Consider the following 20,122-nt stretch of genomic DNA (forward strand, 5'->3'; position numbering starts at 1 on the left):
CAGCCTGGGTAACAAGAGCAAAACTCCGTCTCAAAAAAAAAAAATTTCTGTGCTTTCACATTTTTCTTATAATAAAAATAAGGGGTGCATGCATGTCTGTGTGTGTCTGTGTCTGTGTGTGTGTGTCTATGTGTCTGTGTGTGTCTGTGTGTGTCTGTGTCTGTGTGTGTCTGTGTGTGTATCTGTGTGTGTGTGTCTATGTGTGTGTCTGTTTTTGTGTGTCTGTGTCTGTGTGTCTGTGTCTGTGTGTCTGTGTGTGTGTGTGTGTGTGTCTGTGTGTCTGTGTGTGTGTGTCTGTGAGTGTGTGTGTCTGTGTGTGTGTCTGTCTGTGTGTGTGTCTGTGTGTGTGTGTATGCGTGTATGTGTGTGTCTGTGTGTGGAACAGAGCTCTGTGATGGGCTCCCCATCGCCTATAGAAAGAAGCCCAGACTCCCAGCCCACTTCCTCTGTGCGTGGCTGTTGCAGCTCAGGTTCTGTGCACATCATTTGTGTCTCTTGTCGTCCCTCACTTTTGCTGGTCCTGTCACCTTCGTATAGGCAATTTCTTCCACCTGGGACACCATCTCTCCTCCCTCTGATAGTCAGAATTGTACCCTCCCTTCAAAGAGCCAGCTCAAATGTTCCTTGCCCCTCCACCCCACCTCCAGTAGTTCTGCCTGCTCCTTCTGCACGCTGCCCTCTCTGCCTCAGTTACCATGGGGGCTCTTTAAAGCCAGGGTCTGGGTGGGACGGGCCTATGCTCCTTGCAGCAAATACCCACTCATGCTTAACAAAGCACTGAAGTTGGGTTGAGTTAAAGTGAGCTGCAGTTGGCCTCCAGGAGGACCCCCAGAGCTGACTGGAGAGCCCCCGAGAGACCCCTGGCTATATTTCTTCTTTGCAGCTGGGGGCCTGGGTCTCCCCGCTGAGATGGCAGGAAACGCTGATGATATCTGAGTCATGGGTGGGTGATGCCTTCCTTGGGGCTACTGCCCACAGGCTTGGACTCTCCATGGTCCCTTCAATGGGGCTGAGTGCTGTGGGCAGAGCTGACTGGTGAGATCATGAGGACGGGTTGTGCAAGGCCTCGTGTCCCTGGGGCAGTGGGTAGGGTGGCCATCTATCACAGCTTGCCTAGGACTGAGAGGCTTCTCAGGGTGCAGAACATTCAATGTCAAAACCGGAGAATTCCAGGCCAGCCAGGATGGTTGGTCAGCCAGCAAGCAGGGCATGAGTGCTGCCTCAAAGCCTCCGGGACCAGGATTGCCGCCACACAAGGTCACAGCGGCTGATCCCTTGACCACTTGTCCCTACAGACCCTGTGCCCAGGTCCTTAGACAAAGAGCATCTCAGGCCAATACAGCAACAAGGTTCTGAACCTGAAGCACTTTATTCCCCCCGAGTTCTCACTGCTGCTTCCTAACCAGGAGTCCATCTGCTCTTCTAGGCTATTTCCACCCTAGGTGTAGCTCCCGTGAGCAGGCACAGGGCCCAGGCGACATCTCCCTGGGTCCTTTCCTGCAGTTAGTCTCCACCCATTTCAGGGCCTGGCTCCAGTCATCCTCTCCATGCAGCCCCCCACCCCCAGCCCACAGCCCATTCCCTTCCCTGCCCTCTCATGCTCCCCACTCCTCAGGGCTTAATCCTCACCAGCTCTCTCTCTTCTGACCTCCTTTCTCCCAGCAAAATGGTGGGTTCATTCACTTACTCATTCACTCACAAACACTAAGAATCGATTTGGTGTTGGGTTAAGAGCACTTACGTAGAGTCCCACTGTGACCACCACTTAGCTGCTGTATGACTCTGAACCAGTCACTTAACTTCTCTGGGCCTCAGTTTCTTAATGTAAAATATAGGAGTCGTGATAATCGCACCTGCCTCACAGGGTTGTTGAAACATTACATGATTTAAGAATTGTACAAGCTGGGCATGTTGGCTCACACCTGTAATCCCAACACTTTGGAAAGCTGAGGCAGGTGAATCGCTTGAGCCCAGGAGTTCAACATGGTGAAACTCTGTCTCTACAAAAAACACAGGCCAGGCGTGGTGGCTCACCCCTGTAATCCCAGCACTTTGGGAGGCTGAGGCAGGCTGATTACGAGGTCAGGAGTTCAAGACCAGCCTGGGCAACATGGTGAAACCCCATCTCTACTAAAAATACAAAAATTAGCTGGGCATGGTGGCACGCTCCTGTAATCCCAGCTAGTTGGGAGGCTGAGGCACGAGAATTGCTTGAATCAGGACCTGGGAGGTGGAGGTTGCAGTGAGCTGAGATCGCAACACTGCACTCCAGCCTCGGTGACAGAACAAGATTCCTTCTCAAAACAAAACAAAACAAAATGTAACAAAATTAGCCAAGCATGGTGGTGCACGCCTGTAGTCTCAGCTACTCAGGTGGCTGAGGTGGGAGGATCACTGGAGCCCAGCAGGAGGTCAAAGCTACAGTGAGCTGAGATCGTGCCACTGCAGTCCAGCCTGGGTGACAAAATGAGACCCTGTCTCCAAAAAAAAAACCAGAATTGTACAGTTCCTGGATCAATACCTGGCACAGAGTAAACACTACATACCACTTCCCATTATTAGTATTAGAATCTACTATGTGCCAGATACTCTGAGGCACCAGAAATATACAAATAACAAGTCCAGAAACTGACCAGTCTAGTTGGACAGGCAGATGCATAAACCAGCAACCACAAGGCAGTGTGACTAATGGAGGAGGTATGGCAGCACAGAGAGAAGCGAGCAGTTACTCAGCCTGCCCTGTAGGCAGGACAGTCAGGGAGGCTTCTCAGAGGTGGTGACATGAGAGAGAGCTGAGCCAGTGATACAGAAGTGTGTAGCAAGAGTGGGGGTACATCGGCCTGACAGTGTGAGGCAGCGTTCCCTGCTCCTGGAATGGGGGTGAATTGCATGCTGGGGCCGGGCGTGTGGAGCATGTGGAAACAGACACTAGAGAGATAGCCCTGATGGTGGACAGCAGACCGTTTCAAGGAGCTGGCCTCCTCCCATGGCAGTGGGGAAAGCGCTGGCAGCTTTAGCAGAACTTCAGTGGACCACAGTGGATCCACTGAGGCAGGAGACTGAGGGAAGTAAAACTGAGGCTCTCTGCGCAGCCCCACAGTATGTTCCTGCACAGCCAGTCTTGCCAAGGTCCTCGGGTCCTGGCTCTGGTGGGACAGCTGCTGACGGTGCCTATACATCCCCAACAGACTTCAAGATTACACACCAAAGCGCCCTGTCCATCTGCCCCCACTCCTTCCTGCTGCAATTCCAGCTCACAGACTCCCATTCTGGCTCTTCCCACTGGTCTCCATTCTCACCCTTGTTAAAGCCTTAGCTCCCAACCCCAGCTCACCCTAGCCAGAGCAAGCCCATCCCTTCTCCCTCGGCTTCCCCACCCCACCTCATCAGACTCCCAGCTGCCTGGCTGAGACTTGCCCTGTCTCAAGTTCCCATGGATGACTCATGTATCGGGCGGGGGTGAGGCCAGGCTGGGGCTGCTGAAGCAGGGGGAGAGTTGGTGGCAACAGTCCCTCCCTGGCCTCACAGGCCCAATTGAGCAAAGGTTTTCCATCTCATGCATGTCTGCTGGCACTGTCAGAGCCTGTTTGTGCCCCCAAAGAGGCCCTGACCCTACGCTGAGGTCTAGCCAAGCCTTCCCAGGGTGAGGCCTTTGCTCCTTCTTGGAAATTCAAAGTCATGAAAACCAGAACAGTGAGAACACCCATGAACCCCAGAAGCAGGGTGGTCCCTCCTCCATCAGAGGGGCAAAGACTCCCCAGAGAGGTCATGGATCTTTCTTAAAAACCTGGGCTTGAGACCCAGACCTCTATGCTGTGAGGGCTCTTAGAATCCTCAGTTCTAGGAGCTCCAGGCTCTTACAAATGATAGTAAATGATCATCCCATTGCAAGCACCAGCACCCACCCTGCTGCCAACTAAGAGCCTACTGCGTTCTAGTGTCTGTGTCACGGGCTCTAAACAGCAGCACGCTCCAAGGACTCTCCTAGGAAGAGAAACTGAAGCTGGGTTTGGTCAAGAACCAAAGCATACTTTAAACCGACAGGGCTGGGTGTTCCAAAAAAGCAGGGTGCCAGAAACTAGAGCCTGCTTTCCCCTCCACCCTCTACCTGCCCTCTGCCCTTGATGCCCCTTACTAGCTATGCACTCCACTGCCCTTTGCAGCCAAGCTCCCAGAACGACCCCTAGTGCTGGACAGAGGAAGTATTGCCCAGTGCTCCCCTGGACTCTGTGGCCAGTTCTATTGGCACCAGTTAGCATTGACTGATCTCCTCACCAGAACCTGGGCTCCTTGAGGCAAGGACTGGATCTTCTTTCTCCCCTGCAACCCCAGAGACGAGCACAGTGCCTAGCGTGCAAAGGCATTTAGTTTGCCAGATGCCTTGCCTCTCAACCCCGTCTGCTCACTAACATTCCCCTATTTATTTATTTATTTATTTATTTTTTGACATGGAGTCTTGCTCCCATTGCTGGAGTGCAGTGGTGTGATCTCAGCTCACTGCAACTTCTGCCTCCCGGACTCAAGTGATTCTCCTTCCTCAGCCTCCCAAGTAGCTGGGATTACAGGAGTGTACCACCACAACCCACTAATTTTTGTATTTTTAGTAGAGACAGGGTCTCACCATATTGGCCAGGCTGGTCTCGAACTCCTGATCTCACGTGATCCACCCACCTCAGCCTCCCAAAGTGCTAGGATTACAATACAGGCATCAACCACCACACCCAGCCCATTCCCCTATTTCTGAGTACCTGAACCCCCCACCATCAGTTACCCTTGGGTTTGATTGAAAAGCAAAGATTCTATTTTAGAAGCTGCTGTTTTATAGAATGAAGAAACGAATCTCTTCCATTAACACAGCTCAATCAAGGGAGGAGCGGCAGCCCTATTCTTTCCAACCAGGCCCACCTCCCAGATAATGCCGCCGTTCTCCCCATCTTTCTCCCCAAGCCCATGGCAGGCACCACCAATTGATTACAGCATTCTAGTTGAGTCTTGAAAAGATGCTTATTTGCCATGGTGCGATTAAGCCACTCATGGACAATTGTACCATTAGATACAATAAGAAGTGAAATATTTATAAAAGTTCTGTTGTAATTTACAAATTCTTATTCAACTGTGCAATGCAGATGACACATTAGATGAGCAAGATGCCTATCTTGTGGACTCTGAGGGACTGACTGGGACACAGGACAGGGAAGTTTTGATTGGAAGGCAGGAGGAATCCGAAGGGGAACAAAACAGGTTGGAGCACAAAACAATTAAAGAGACTTTGATTGCTGAAGGGGGCCACGCAGCCTCCTTGCTCCCTCCAAAGACTCTGAAGTAGGCCACTGCTTTGCAACAGGGAAGGTCAGATGTGGGAGTAATGGAGGAAAGGCAGGCAGAGTCACCCTCTGGCCACAGCCTGGAGAGGCCCAGGGTCACCCGATCAGTAGTTTCCATATGACCCTGGGCAGCTATTGTCTGTTCCTGTTTTCCCCAGTTTTTTGTTTTATTTTGAGACTGAATCTCCATGCTTTGTCACCTAGGCTGGAGTGCAGTGATGCAACTTCGGCTTACTGCTACCTCTGCCTCCCAGGTTCAAGTGATTCTCCCGCCACAGCCTCACTAGTGGCTGGAACTACAGGTGTGCGCCACCACGCCCAGCTAATTTTTGCGTCTTCAGTAGAGACGGGGTTTTATCAAATTGGCCAGGCTGGTCTCAAATTCCTGACCTCAGTTGGTCTGCCCACCTTGGCCTCCTAAAGTGCTGGGATTACAGGCATGAGCCACTGCCCCAGGCCTTCACCCTGTTGAAATTACTCCTTTTAACCTTCCAGGAGAGAAAACTTACCGTGTAATTGTATAAAGCCTGAGAGCATAAATGACAGGGAGGCAAGCTTTGCCCAGGCAGCTGAGGCTTCTCCCAGGGTAGCCAGGGCAGGGTAGCCTCCTGTAGAAGAGGCATCTATAGGGACTGAACCAACCAGCTTGACATCCCTTGGTCCAGAATCCATGTGCCCTCCTTCCTAAGACCACTGAGGTCCTGTCTACTGGGGTTGTAGCATCTCTGCCTATCCAGGCTAGAGATTTCAGAATGGGTTGTGAACTGGGAGAACAGGGGTGAAGAGAGAGATGCTCCAAGCCCTGGGCCTTTGTGGGCAAATAATTTCACTCAGCAAACTTTGGGGTTACTGCCCTTTGCAGGGCATCTTCATTTAGGGAAAGGCATGAAATGGTAGTGGCCAAACCCCCACCTCACCCCCACCACCTCCAGGCCTAACACCGCAGTGGGGGGAAGATGGGTAGAGGTGCAGGAAGAAGTGTGCAAAGAGAGGGCCTGGATGGGTGGGGGTCCCAAAAGGACCTAAGCAGCAGGAGACCCCCAGGAGTGGGCTTTAGGCCCAGCAGCTCCCCCTTCTCAAGGTGAGTCCAGAGGCCATTCTAAAGTGAGCGTGGGTACCAGCCTGTCCTCCTGATTCCTGAGGCATTGGCTCAGCACCCCATGGGGGACTGCCCTCCTCCAGGCCTGGCAGAAAGCCAGGGGGCTAAGAGCAGTCTGCAGGACAGAGGGCAGGACCACAGCAGGGAGGGGGTCCGATGCCAGCTCCCCCTCATGCCATATGAGGCCAGGCCTGTGGCTCAAAGCCCCTGAGCTAGGCATGTCCTGAGAGGCTGGGAGCATCCAGGGGCTGACTCTTCATCCTCAGCCCTGCGTAGGCTTCTGCCCTCCTCCCAGGGCCTGTCCATTCCTTCAGCTCCAGTGCCTCCTCCACACGTCCATGCCTTCCACCTCGCCGCATGGAGCAGAGTCGTGCCCCCACAAGCAGAGGAAACAACGAAGCTGGCAAGAAAGAACAGCAGTCAGAGCAGGGCAACACTGGAGAAAGGAGTATCTGTTATGAGCTGGGCATTTTACACCAGCGCTTCCCAGCCTTTTCCATAAACGTGGGAAACATTTTTTGCACATGTAGTGTGGCCAGGGGAATCTGCTTCCTCCCAGGCCCCCAAGGCCTGAGGGATCAGTGTGGATCAATCCTCAGCACAGGGTGTCTGCCTTACACCCCACTTCTCAGCTAACACTCACTACAATGTGGGAGGGCATTGACAGGACCATCTAAGTGGGTTATGGCACTAGAGGCGGTCCCAGGCTCACTAGGACTCTTAAGATGCCTGCAGGTGGGTGACGTCACCTGGAAGGTGATAGTGGGGAGAGGGGATCTAGGTTTCCACTGGAAAAATTAAGGCTAGAAGGCAGGCTAAATCCTTCCTCACCCTGCTCCTAGTTCTCACAAGAAGGGTGTGGCATCCGGGGAAGAGGGCACAGGGCTGAGAGCCAGGGCTTCTAGGTTCTATTACTGGCCCCTCCCCTGGGCCTTCCTGACCACAAATCTGCCCCCCACTCCCTGCCCTACTGCTCATGGAGGATTAAGACAGCACAAATAACAACTCATGACCCCATCCTGTACCCGCCCACCCTGCCCCGGTGTCCCATGCCCTCCTCCAGCTTCTCCTCCTCTGGCCCAGCCACGCCTGACTGGCACTCAGGGAGGTAGACAGTTAGGCCCATGCCACCCCGCCACCCCCGGCCCTTGGCATCAGTGGCCTAGCCTCTGGTGCAGTTGCCCATTCTCCAGCTCCCTTGCTCTCCCAACAGTGAGCCCTAGGGCCCAAAACCCACTGACAAGAATGGGGACCAGGTGCGGTGGCTCACGCCTGTAATCCTAGCACTTTGGGAAGCCAAGGGCAGATTGCTTGAGCTCAGGAGTTCAAAACCAGCCTGGGCAACATGGGGAAACTCCAAATCTACAAAAAAAAAAAAAATGAGCCAGGCTTGGTGGCGTGTGCCTGTAGTCCCAGCTACCTGGAGGCTGAGGTGGAAGGATTGCTTGAGTCCATGAGGTTGAAGCTTTTGAGGCTGCAGTGAGCCGCGACTGTGCCACTAAACCAGCCTGGGCAACAGGTAGAGAATACACACACACACACACACACGCACACACACACACACGCCAGGCACAGTGGCTCATGCCTGTAATCCCAGCACTTTGGGAGGCTAAGGCAGCCAGATCACCTGAGGTCGGGAGTTCAAGACCAGCCTGGCCAACGTGGCAAAACTCTGTCTCTACTAAAAATACAAAAATTAGCAGGTCGTGGTGGTGGGCACCTATAATCCCAGCTACTGGGGAGGCTGAAGCAGGAGATTCGCTTGAGCCCAAAAGGTGGAGGCTGCAGTGAGGCAAGATTGTGCCACTGCACTCCAGCCTGGGTGACAGAGCGAGACTCTGTCTCGGAACCAAAAAAACCCAACCAAACAAAACAAACAACACACACACGCATACACATATATGTGTGTGTGTAGGAGGAGCTGGATCCCTCAGGCCCAGCCCAGCCAAGCCAGCCCACTGAGGCCCCACCTTGGGAGCTGGACCCCTTGGCTCTATTCGAAACCCTTGATGGTGCCTTCACTAACTGGGGGATACAGTCTTTTTGCATCAATTCAGTGCTCAAACTTTATAACAAGCATTAAAGCATTTAACCTAGAGGAAAAAGGGTCTGTCTCTACTTCCACGTTCCCAACCTCGGTTGTCCCCAGCTGCCAGAAAGCTGAAGCCCAGAAGCCCTGCTCTTCATGGAATGCAGAGGCCCACAGCCTGGGGTAACCTGCAGGCCAGACTCCCTCTACTTCCTTCCACCTGAGTCAGGGCTGAACCAACCTGTGGGAAGGCTCACCTCACCCAGGAGTCCCCCTCCCAGGGCTTCCATCTTCATCTGAGGCACCTGGGTCACATTCAGGACCCGCCGGCCTGGCGCCCCGGGGGAAAGTCCGGATCTGCTGCGTTGGCCGCTGGCCCAGGTATCCCATGCCCTCTGTTGGCCCCAGTAACCTCCCCTAAGGCCGTCCGACTGTGAAGTAGAATGCTAGTTCTCATTCTCTCTGTAGGGGAAAGAGGAGAACCGAGAGAAGGAGATGAGAGGGCCCAGTCTCCCGGAGGCTTACCTGCCATGACCTCAGCACCGAGGTGGTGGGTAGCATGAAGGTAAGATGGTGCGTCCGGTGGTTTAGGACACAAGGGTCCCAGTCCCGAGGCTCTGCCGGGCCCGCACTGTCTGGATGGCCTGCTGGTTCTTGAACTTGACCAGGCCTAGGGTGATCTGAGCGTTCCAGCCGGGGTCTTCCAGGGGGCAGCGGAAGTCGATCTCGCCGCCGCCTTCGGTCACCAGCGTGAAGTAGATGTGGCGCCCGGTGCTCTCCACGCACTCCACGGCCTTGATGCGGGCGAAGCTGAGCTCCTTGGGCCGGCCGCCCGTGCCCTTGGCCTCGAAGAGCTGCAGCCCACGCTCGGTGAGCACGCAGCGCTTCCGCTTCCACAGCTGCAGCAGCCCGCCGCTGCGCTTCTCCAGCACGCCCTCCTTGAGCACCGTGGCCGTCGCCGCCGCCGTCATGGGCGCCCCGAGGTTCACGGACAGCTGCAGGCTGCGGCGGTCGCGGGGCCCTTCTCGGCCCCGCAGGGTCGGATTCTGGCGCCTGGGGCTGGCTGGCCGTGTGCGGTGCTCACCTGCCCCCTGACTGCCCCGCGCGCCCGCACCGCGGCCCTCAGCACCCCGCTGCCGGGGAGGTGATGTCGGTGTCCCCCGCGCACGCCGCGCCCACAGCCCCGCTTCAGCTGGCACTGGCTCCTCCGCCCGACCCGCCTCTGCCGGGAGCCTCCGCCTCTCCCTAACCCCTGAGGCCCGCAGCGCGCCTGTACTGTAGCTCCCGTGTGCTCTGTCTGAGCGCAGAGCGGCAGCTCGCGGGATGTGCCCTTACATGTTCCGCCGCTCGCCTTCTGCGCCGCCCGCCCTCCGCGCATTCCTGCCCCGGCCGGCCCTCCCCGCCCCGGCCGGCCCTCCCCTCCGCTCCGCGCACAGCTCGGGCCGGGCCCCGGGGGCGGGGCCACAGCGGGGGCTCTGTCACTCACTGGAGGCGCAGCGCGCCGGGCTGGGAAGGCTGGGACCAAGAGGGGGCTTCTTACTCAACAGCCCAAGCCTTCTGGCTGCCGGTCTGCCACTTCTCGGAACCGCGGCTCCCCCAAGCCCTGAATGAAGCGGGGGATGGCGGGGAAGGGAGGGGGAAGGCGCGTCTCCTAGATTGGAGAGGGTACTGCCAGGCAGTGGGTGGCTGGCTTGGCGATCGCGCTATGGCACCAGTTGCACGTTAGGCGTCAGACAGCTGCTGGCTACTTTGCAGGGGCCTCCAGCCTCTGCATCTAGCCTATGTTGGGTTCCTCCTCCATCGGCCGATTTCTCTGTTCAGGACCCAAGAGAGGCTGTCCACACGATTCACCTGCTCGTATTCCTACCTTCATGCGCTGCGGGGGCAGGCCTGTAGAGAGTAGCTAGTGCCAACAAAGGAGAGCTGAGCCTTGAGGTCATTCATGGCCTCCTCGAAGTGGGGGAGGAGGGAACCCCTCCGTGACCTGGGGGTGCCACTGTCTGCGGTCCTCTCCACCGCACATACTTGCAGAGGCCGACGCTGGACCCATGGCACAGCAGTCCCAGGTGTGAGCAAAGCTCCAACCTTGCTTCTGCTCCGCAGATTTTTTTTTTTTTTTTTTGGCAGGGATGGAGTCTCCCTCTGTCTCCAGGCTGGAGTGCAGTGGAGCGATCTCGGCTCACTGCAACCTCCGCCTCCCGGGTTCAAGCGATTCTCCTGCCTCAGCCTCCCCAGGAGCTGGGACTACAGGCGTGTGCCACCAGGCCCAGCTAATTTTTGTGTTTTTAGTAGCAACAGGGTTTCATCATATTGGCCAGGATGGTCTCGATCTCTTGACATCATGATCTGCCCACCTCGGCCTCACAAAGTGCTGGGTCTAAGGGCGTGACCCACCGCACCTGGCCCTGCTCCGAAGACTCTGTCCTCCCTTGGCCTCCTCCTAGAATGGACTTCTACCGGATGCAGAGCTGGAGGGGAACCTGGAAGGAGAGGTCTCTTTCTGTTCTGTCTAGAATATTGTGTAAAGACAGAGCTTTGCAGAGTTAAGTTCAAACCTCTTCTCTCTTGATTACTGTGTCCTACCCACCTGGGGCAACTTTACTGACCTTCCTCAATTTCCTCATCCATTGAATTATTAATTATTCTCATCTCATGGGATTTTCCTAATGAATAAGTTAGATAACATTTGTGAAAGACCAAAGACAGGGCCTGGCAACTCTGAGTCTCAATAAATATTCTTCCTTCCCTCTCCCTACTTTTCTTCCCTTTCGAGAATGAGGGGACCCTGAGATGCCAGGCACGGGGAAGAGGGCTCTCCTAGGTCCTTATTCTGTCCCCTCTTGGTCAGTTCCTCCAGGCCCACAGTTTCTTAAGGGCCTCTTCACCAACATGTTAATGATAGATTCTTAAGGGCTAATGATATGTAATAATGACAGGAATAAGACCTCTTTGTACTTACACCCAGTGTTGCCATCCTCCTACCCAAAGAGTAGAGCCTAACGGACGCAGGGAGGGTCCTGTTGTGGGGGTAGGAGTGCCCTCCTCTGCAGCCCCAAAGTTAGGGGATGAGAGAAGGGACCTGTCAGTGTCTCATCCACAGCTCTTTATATACACACACACTCACGTGTGAAAACTAACTCCTAACTCCCAGAATGCCCCTCCAGGAGTGGGAGTAGATAGTGGCATAAAAGAAGAGACAAAGATAGATGTCTCCTGAGGCCCAGAGGGCAGCAGGGGAGGGAGCTTAAGGTGGCCGTGGCCCTGCCTGGGCGTGCCATTGCACTCCAGCCTGGGCAGGGATAGCTGGACCTATCTCTACCTGTCCCCTGGAACAGGGAGTGAGCACCTCCCCCAGGGTCTCAGCCTGCCTGCCAGCCCGGCACTCCTATGACTCCTCCCTGCCACCCACAGGGGTCTCCTGGGTGCACAACCTGGCACAGTGCTGCCATGATCCAAAGTTCTCTCCCTGAGGAAACAGGGCCGTAGACCAGGCTCTGTCCCTGTGAATTTTTTTGTTTTGTTTTGTTTTTAGTGATGGGGTTTCACCCTGTTGGCCAGGCTGGTCTTGAACTGACCTCAGGTGATCTGCCCGCCTCAGCCTCCCAAAGTGCTGGGATTACAGGTGAAAGCCACTGCACCTGGCCCCTAATTCTGTTTTCTCTCTACCAGTTCCTCTTCTCCCCTAACTGGCCCTGAGACTCATTCATGTTCTTTCCAGCTCCAGGTCAATTCACTGCTGTATAGGCTTTGAAAGTTTACAGAGCCCTCTCACGTGTTTTAGATGCTCATGATAGACAGGTGTTATTGTCATTGTGTGTATTTTACTGATGAGAAAAATGGGACCCAGAGAGGTCAGGTAATGTAAACGGGGTCACATGGCTTTGTAAATGGCAAAACCTGGATGAGAATGCGTACTGGCTAACAGGGCCCAGGATCGTTTGATGATACATACCCACACTGCCCATACATGAACATCTGAGTCCACACAGTTCCTTTAGAAATGACCCAGACACCCATACTTTTCTCTTGAGCTTACTGAGTGGAGAAGGGCCAGGCTTTTGGACATAGGAGAAGGAATATTGGATAGCAAGAGTGAGCAGATAAAGAGGGGGCCATTGGAAGAAAGTTAGCCAGACATACTCTACTACTGGAAAGGTCTTCATCAACTAAACATCTGGTTCCCAACAGCACCATGTCTTCCTGGAGGCCTGAATTGGTCCCTGGAACCTGGAGTCCTGTCCTCCAGCCTCATGATCTCTGGGACTAGGGGAAATGACTCATTCTGACTCTTTCCCCAGAGCTGGCATCTTGCCTGGTAGCCACATCTCGGAGAGGCTCAGGCCCAGGCTGGATTATTTGGGCCATCAGAAGGATCAAGAAGCACTCAAAAGCCAGGGGAGCAGAGAGCAGAGAGGGCTGGTGCTGCTGCTCCCTCCCTGCTAGGGTAACCCTACCCTTCCCATGGAACAGGAGCTCTAACTTAACCTTCATGGGGCACTGGGCTGGAAGTAGTGCTGGGCCCTAGAGACACTTACTCAATTCTTACTGACTTGTTAACTCCACATGGGGCTGATGGACAGAATGTCCCCTGATAGCAGCCCGGAGCTGGCTCCTCCCTCTACTCAACCCAAAGGGAAAGCTGATCTGCACTGTCAATAAATCTAAGTCCAGATGGAACAGGCTAGACTGCAAAATGGCCCCAGGGAAGAATATGCTGGAAATGGTTCTAGCTCGGGCCGAGCCACCCCACCTCCACACCTGTGTGAGAAGGAGGAAGTCCAAGTAGAGAGAAGGGCTCCCTCTGGGTGGCTACCCAGAACAAGGTGGAAAGAAAGATGAGAATAAGGTAGGACAGAGGCAAGAAGGAGACCCAGAGAGATACAAAAAGTAACCTCGCTTTTGTTTTGTTTTCTATATTTACTTAATCTTTTTTTTTTTTCTTTGAGATGGAATTTCGCTTTTGTTGCCTAGGCTAGAGTGCAATGCGCAATCTCGGTTCACTGCAACTTCCACCTCCTGGGTTCAGGCGATTCTCCTGCTTCAGCCTCCCTAGTAGCTGGGACTACAGGTGCCCGTCACCATGCTCGGCTAATTTTTTGTATTTTTAGTAGAGACACGGTTTCACTATGTTGGCCAGGCTAGTCTCGAACTCCTGACCTCAGGCAATCCACCAGGCTCAGCAATGCACCTGACAAAAACTGGGAGGTGGAAAGGATAATGCAATAGTTTCCCCTTCTCTCATTATGGGGAATTAATTTGTAATCCCAAAGTGCTGGGATTACAGGCATGAGACATAGCACCTGGCTATTAATCTTATATAAATTCTGTTTGGTGATCATAAATTGTTAGACTTAATCTAAAGAAAAGCATCGAAGGCAATTTATTAACAAAACAAAATGTACGTTAACACCACAAAAACTTTAAAACTAACGATATCACTCCTTTGCTCAAAAGCCACCAGAACCTTCTCATCTCATTCTGAGTAAAGCCAAAGTCACTGATGCTGCCTGCAGGCCCTCTGAGACCTGGCCTTCTCTCTCTGACCTGACCTCCTACGCTTTCCTCTCTCCCTGGCTCCAGCCACAGTCTTCATCATCCCTTGAACTTGGCAACTCTCCCTCCTCAGGGCCTTTGCACCTGCTGTCCTGACTGCCTGGAATCCTCTTCCCCAGATCACCACATGGTTCATTTCTTCAACTCACTCAGCTCTGGTCAGATATTACCGTCTCAGTGGGGTCTCCCCCCAACACTCTGTTTAAAGCCACCACCCCCTCCCATAGACATAGACACACATATTATATCCCCTCCCTGCTCAGTTTTTCTCTATGGCCCATATTAGCATCCACAACTCTCTCTATTTTTTTAATTGTCTATTTCTTCTACACGCAGGCTCTATGCTAGCAGGGAGTTTTATCTATTTCATTTTTACCCCTGTGGCTCTAGCCCCTGGAACGTTACCTAATACACTGTAGGACCTCAACAAATAATAACTGAATGAGAAAATGAAGTGGCAATGTACCTCACAAAAACTGGGAGGTGGAAAGGATGATGCAATAGTTTCCCCTTCTCTCATTATGGGGAATCAATAAATGCAATCTAGAGTTAATGAACTAATAAAGAGAATGTAACCGTATTATTTAAAACAATAATGGAAACCACTAGATGGTTAAGTGAGATTTTTAGGGCAGCAAAACTATTTTGTTTGATACTATAATGGTGGATACATGACATTATGCATCTGTCAAAGCCTACAGAACCATATGACAAGAGTGAGCTTAATGTAAACTATGAACTTCAGTTAATAGTAAATGTATCAATATTGGCTCATTCATTGTAACAAATGTAGCACACTAACGCGAGATGTGAATAATAGGAAAAACTGTGGGGGAAGGCAGGTATACAGGAGCTCTGTTCTATCTGCTCAATTTTACTATACGTCCAAAAATGTTATAAAAAATAAGTATTTTAATTAAATACTAAAAATTAATAGTTTGCCTGTAATCTCAGCATTTTACGAGGCTACGGCACAAGGATAGCTTGAGCCCAGGAGTCTGACACCAACCTGGGCAACATGGTAAGATCTCGTGTCTCCAAAACAAAAAAAAATTTTTTTTTTGAGAAGGAGTCTCACTCTGTCACCAGGCTGGAGTACAGTGGTGCAACCTCGGCTCACTGCAACCTCCGCCTCCCAGGTTCAAGTGATTCTCCTGCCTCAACCTCCCGAGTAGCTGGGATTACAGGCATGTGCCACTATGCCCATCTAATTTTTGTATTTTTGGTAAATACAGTCTGACCAACATAGTGAAACCCCGTCTCTACGAAAAATACAAAAATTAGCCGGGCGTGGTGGAGCACACCTGTAATCCCAGCTACCCAGGAGGCTGAGGCAGGAGAATTGCTTGAATCTGGGAGATAGAGGTTGCGGTGAGACCAGATCGCTCCACTGCATTCCAGCCTGGGCAAGGGAGTGAGACTCAGTGTCAAAAAAAAAAAAAAACCTAGTCAACTGCACAGTACATAAATGTTCATGCGGTGCAGCAGTTAAAAACAAACAGATCACAGGTCTTAGTAGGTTGAGATGCCTGAAATATGCTGTTTCATGGGGAAACATTACGGTAGAGTAAATGTAATAAGGCATATAGCATGACCACACATGAACAAAAGTTCCTCTCTGTTGTACAGGTTATACCTGGAAGGATTCACAGCAATATGTTACCTGTGGAATGTCCAGGCTGGGGATGGGCAGTGTGAGAATACCTGTCATTTTATGAGCATGCTTCATATAGTTTGGATATCATACTTATGTATCAGGCGTATTTTAAAAATAATCACATAGGTGTTACATAGGTTCTTTAAATACAATCTCAAACACAGGGGCTGGCTTCAGAGCAGGGGTTGATTTAGAGGCTTGAACGGCAGTTGCTGGCCTCCAGGCATCCCCGGGATTCCCCAAGGTGGGCACACAGACCCTCCTGGGGTGGGGTGTGTATACCAGAGCTGAGCAAACCCAGAGCTGAGCATGCAGCCCCCTTCTGTCTCTGCAGTTCTGCCCTCCAACCTTGGGGAACATAAAAAAGGCCTGTTTCCCTTACAGGACCCTGGGCACCTATCCCATTATCCCCTGGCAACTGGAGTTGGAAGGCTTATCTAGGATACCTCAATTTGACCCCCAGTCCAGAAAGAGGTGTGTGGTATAGACCAGACTCTAATGTGAAAACAGATCACCTGGGGATCTTGCAAATGCAGCTTCTGATTGAATAGGTCTAGGGTAGGACCAGAGATTCTGCACTTCTAGAAGCTTCCAAGTTACACCGATGCTGCTAGTCAACAGAATATACTTTAGATAGCAAGGGTCAAGATCAATGATTCTCAAAATGCAGCCTCAGACCAGCGGCGTCAGCATCACCTGGGAACTTGTTAGAAAGGCAAATTCTAGGCTCCACCCAAGACCTGGGTTTGGAGCCCAGCAATCCGTGTTTTAACAAGCCCTCCAGGTGATTCTAATGCACACCTGTGAGAACCACTGGTGTAGCGGAAGGAGCACTCACCTAGGAGACAGGGAACCCACGTCATAGCTCAAGCTTGGTGACACCTTACACAATTGTTTCCCCTCTCTGATCTCAGTTTCCTCATCTGTAAAATGGGGACTGTTGAGTTCTGTCTTGCAAATTTAGTGCATATTTGAAAAAAAAAAAAAAAAAAACCTGGCTACTTTGTGGGAGCTATGGAACCCCTGTATAGGCAAGAAAACATCGTTACTCCTCAATCTGTTCTACATTCCTGGATTTCTCAAGCCAGGTAGCTCCTCCTCACCTAGATAGGGCATGAAAATGTGTTGGTCCCCAGCCCTATTCCTTACCACCCTGCTTCTCCCTTCAGGTTTCTGCACCCACCCTCCAATCCACAGGGCCCTCGCTGCTCTCCTCTCCCTGGGAGGTGGGGGCAGGGAGACCCACTCCCCAGCTGACCGCTCTATTAGACTTCTGGCCTGCTCGCGCCCCTTTGATGTACAGCCCTTTGTTCCAGGGCTTTGGGGTCTCCTCGGATCTCTGTTTTCCTAAAGGGAAACAGAAGGAAAAATCGACAGAGGTTTCAAGTCTCTGATGACTTGGGTTTTATGGGCACCATTGCGACAGACTTCAAGTGAGCAGCAACCCTGTAGCCGACCCGCCCAGGCTTGCTCCTGGGCCTGGCTCTCTCAGTGGAAATCCCCTCCCACACTCAGCCCTTTAATCACTTTCCAGCCCAATAACTTCCCTGATTCACCAGGAATCCCTTTCGTCTTGAGAGCACCTACTGGCCCTCTCTGATGGGGCTGAGTCTGGGCTTGAAGGCATTTGATCCCAGCATGGGTCTTACAGAGATTGGACTTGTGGGCTTATGGCTCAGGTTGGGGCCTGTAGAATTTTCCCTGTTCCCATGCCATCTTGGCATCTGGGTGCCCATGTTTTAGGAACAAATGAGCTGCCCTGGAATGACTCTCTTCCTTGAGGACACTTGGCCAAGGGGCAAGGACACTAGGAGGAGACTGACAGATGCCCAGGGAACTAGTGGCCTCAACCAATGGGCCAGTAATAGCCGTGAAGCCCTTGACCTGTAAACTGCTTTCTCTTTTCTTCTAGTAATAATAGTGTGCTTTAAATGCAAGTAATGCTTGAATACATTTTTGTTGCAAAAGATTCAAAACATGACAGTATCTTTTCACCACCCCTCTAGTCCCCCAATCTCAGAGACAACGATCCCTTAGCTTGGTTTAGGTCTTGACAGACATCTGTTTTGACTTTTCACACCTCTGTACTCAGACTAGCATAAAGCAGCGCTCCCATTGGTAATATAAGGGAGTTGGTTGAAGGATTCATAAGTCCTTCCAGCTCTGCCATTTTCTGCATTTGTGGGTGGCTTTTCCCTCTCTTCCCAAAGAGGAGACATTCATAGGATCTCCCTAAAATTATAGGGGGAAAGGGGAATGCATAGACGAAAATAGGAAAGAGCACAGTGTCAACAGAAGTTCCTTCAAGATGAGGAGATTATGGATGAGTTTTTTACCACTTGCCTCTGATTTTCAAATGTTCCATCCTGAGAGTTATAAAGATTATTATTTGGTCGTGTGCAGTGGCTCATACCTGTCATCCCAGCACTTTGGGAGGCCGAGGTGGGAGGATCATGAGGTCAGTCATTTGAGACCAGCCTAGCCGACATAGTGAAACCCGCTCTCTAAGAAAAATACAAAAATTAGCGAGGTGTGGTGGCATGCTCTTGTAGTCCTGGCTACTCAAGAGGCTGAAGCAGAAGATCCCTTGAACCCAGGAGATGGATGTTGCAGTGAGCTGAGATTGCACCATTGCATTCTAGCCTGGGTGACAGAGTGAGACTCTGTCTCAAAAAAAAAAAAATTATATATATATAATTTGTGAGTATTACTTTGATAACAGGGAAGCTCTTACACAGTGCCGTTGTCAAGCTCAGGCAGAGAAGAAGGCTGTGAGTTGTTCAGCCTGAGGCTTAGGTCAAGGAGAAATTAACAGATTGCTCAAGTCAGAGGGGTGTGTGGAGGGGTTTAGGGAAGGGAAGCAGGCTCATGGCATATTCTTGGATGCGATCTACAGGGAGATTCACAGAAAGGAACTTCAGAGTAAATCCCATTGTCTGTGAATTAAGAATTAAGCATTCTGTGAGCCAGGCCCTGGGCTAGACTTTAGGGACACAATGGCAAATGTGTGAATCAGAATTCTGTACTTAACAGGGAATGGCAACACAAGGGGAGGAGGAGTTCACATCCTTAGGAATCCCCGCCTACTCTTGCAAGAAGGTATTCCCTCCTACTGAAGGTCCAGGAGTTAAGCATTAGATCTTTGACCGGCCATGATCCTGACTTTGCAGAAATATGGTTTCCACACTGGACTTGGCCTATCTAAGGTGATATTGGTATGTGTACTAGTCAGGATGGGGTAGGTTATGCTGCGTTAACAAACTCCTCTCCGGTGGCTCACGCCTGTAATCCCAGCACTTTGGAGGCCAAGGCAGGCGGATCATCTGAGGTCAGGAGTTCAAGACCAACCTGACCAACATGGTGAAACCCCCTCTTTAAAAAAAAGAAAAAAAAAAGAATAAAAAACCAAACTCCCAAACCCAGTAGCTTCACACAGCAAAGGCCATCTCACTCGTGCCATATGCCCTACTTGAGCTGGCAGGGGAGGAGGTTCTACTCATTGTGATATACACATATCCAGGTTGCTTGAGGTTCCATCACGACACCTACTTCCACAATCTCTGCAACAGGGAAAAGGGACATGGGGAATCACACCGTGTCTCTTAAAGAAGTCTTCTCAGAAGTGACGCTTCTGACCTCAATTAGAGGCCATACCAAGTCACATTAGCATATCAAAATTCAAGGGAGGAGGCCAAATGTAACCTCTCAATGTAAACATAGATATTACTCTGTGCCCAGGAATATCTGTGAACATCCTTTAAAGTACTAGACAGTGTGGTTGCCATGGGACTGGTGGGTACCCCCAGAAGTCAGAGCCACCTCTTCACTCCTCCAGTAGGGAGCAACAGTCCCCCTTGGCATGGGACCAAGCCCTTGAACTCTCTGGAAGAGTCAGGTTGGGGTCAACAGAGTGGAAATGTAGAAGGCTCAGGAGCAGGTGCTTCTGAAAAGGCACCAAGGGCTTGTCCAGGCATGGGAAATGCCCACTAAGGCTTTATTCATGATAATCTGCTTCCTGAAATTTTCATGGCCTTTAGGGTGAGTCTTCGTAGGCCCATAAACTCGGACATCAGAGGTGGGCAGATCCCCTGAAGCCTGGCTGTTCAAGTGTGGTCTCAGGATCAGCCACATCAGCACCACTTCCCCTGGGAGCTTGTGAGAGATGTCCAATCTCAGGCCCCACCCAAAACCACTGAACTAGAACCTGCATTTTAACAAGATCCCCAGGAGATTCATATGCACATTAAAGCTTGAGAAGCATTTCCCCAGAACTAATTTAGGCCAACATCTTCACTCCACGAATGGGGAGCTGACACCCAGCGGGGAGGAGGCAGCCCAAAGTCACACAGCTGGTTCCAATCCTGGCTCCACCACTTGCCAGGGACTTGAGTAAGTCTCTTTAAAATTCACAATCTCAGTTTCCTTTTATATAATAAAGCGATAAAATAATTACCTCCCAG

The 20,122-nt window shown here is 51.7% G+C and overlaps 1 protein-coding gene and 1 long non-coding RNA gene across 2 annotated transcripts; one reads left to right on the top strand and one right to left on the bottom strand.

The window, feature by feature from the left end:
* Nucleotides 1–6,163: 6,163 nt before the first annotated feature.
* On the bottom strand, nucleotides 6,164–9,872 carry PHLDA3 (pleckstrin homology like domain family A member 3). The gene is made up of 2 exons (XM_032288710.1): nucleotides 8,978–9,872; nucleotides 6,164–6,823 (listed from the first exon to the last, which is right to left on the bottom strand). The coding sequence occupies exon 1, from the start codon at nucleotides 9,421–9,423 to the stop codon at nucleotides 9,040–9,042; it is 384 nt and encodes a 127-aa protein (XP_032144601.1). The 5' UTR covers nucleotides 9,424–9,872; the 3' UTR covers nucleotides 6,164–6,823; nucleotides 8,978–9,039.
* Nucleotides 9,873–14,986: 5,114 nt separating this feature from the next.
* Nucleotides 14,987–16,655, top strand: LOC116558687. Its single transcript, XR_004272127.1, has 2 exons — nucleotides 14,987–15,026; nucleotides 15,635–16,655. It is a non-coding gene; the product is annotated as an uncharacterized LOC116558687 (long non-coding RNA).
* The last annotated feature ends 3,467 nt before the right edge of the window (nucleotides 16,656–20,122 follow it).

This window comes from Sapajus apella, unplaced genomic scaffold (assembly GCF_009761245.1).
Source record: "Sapajus apella isolate SASKATOON/1434 unplaced genomic scaffold, GSC_monkey_1.0 scaffold22, whole genome shotgun sequence".
Taxonomy (NCBI): Eukaryota; Metazoa; Chordata; class Mammalia; order Primates; family Cebidae; genus Sapajus; species Sapajus apella.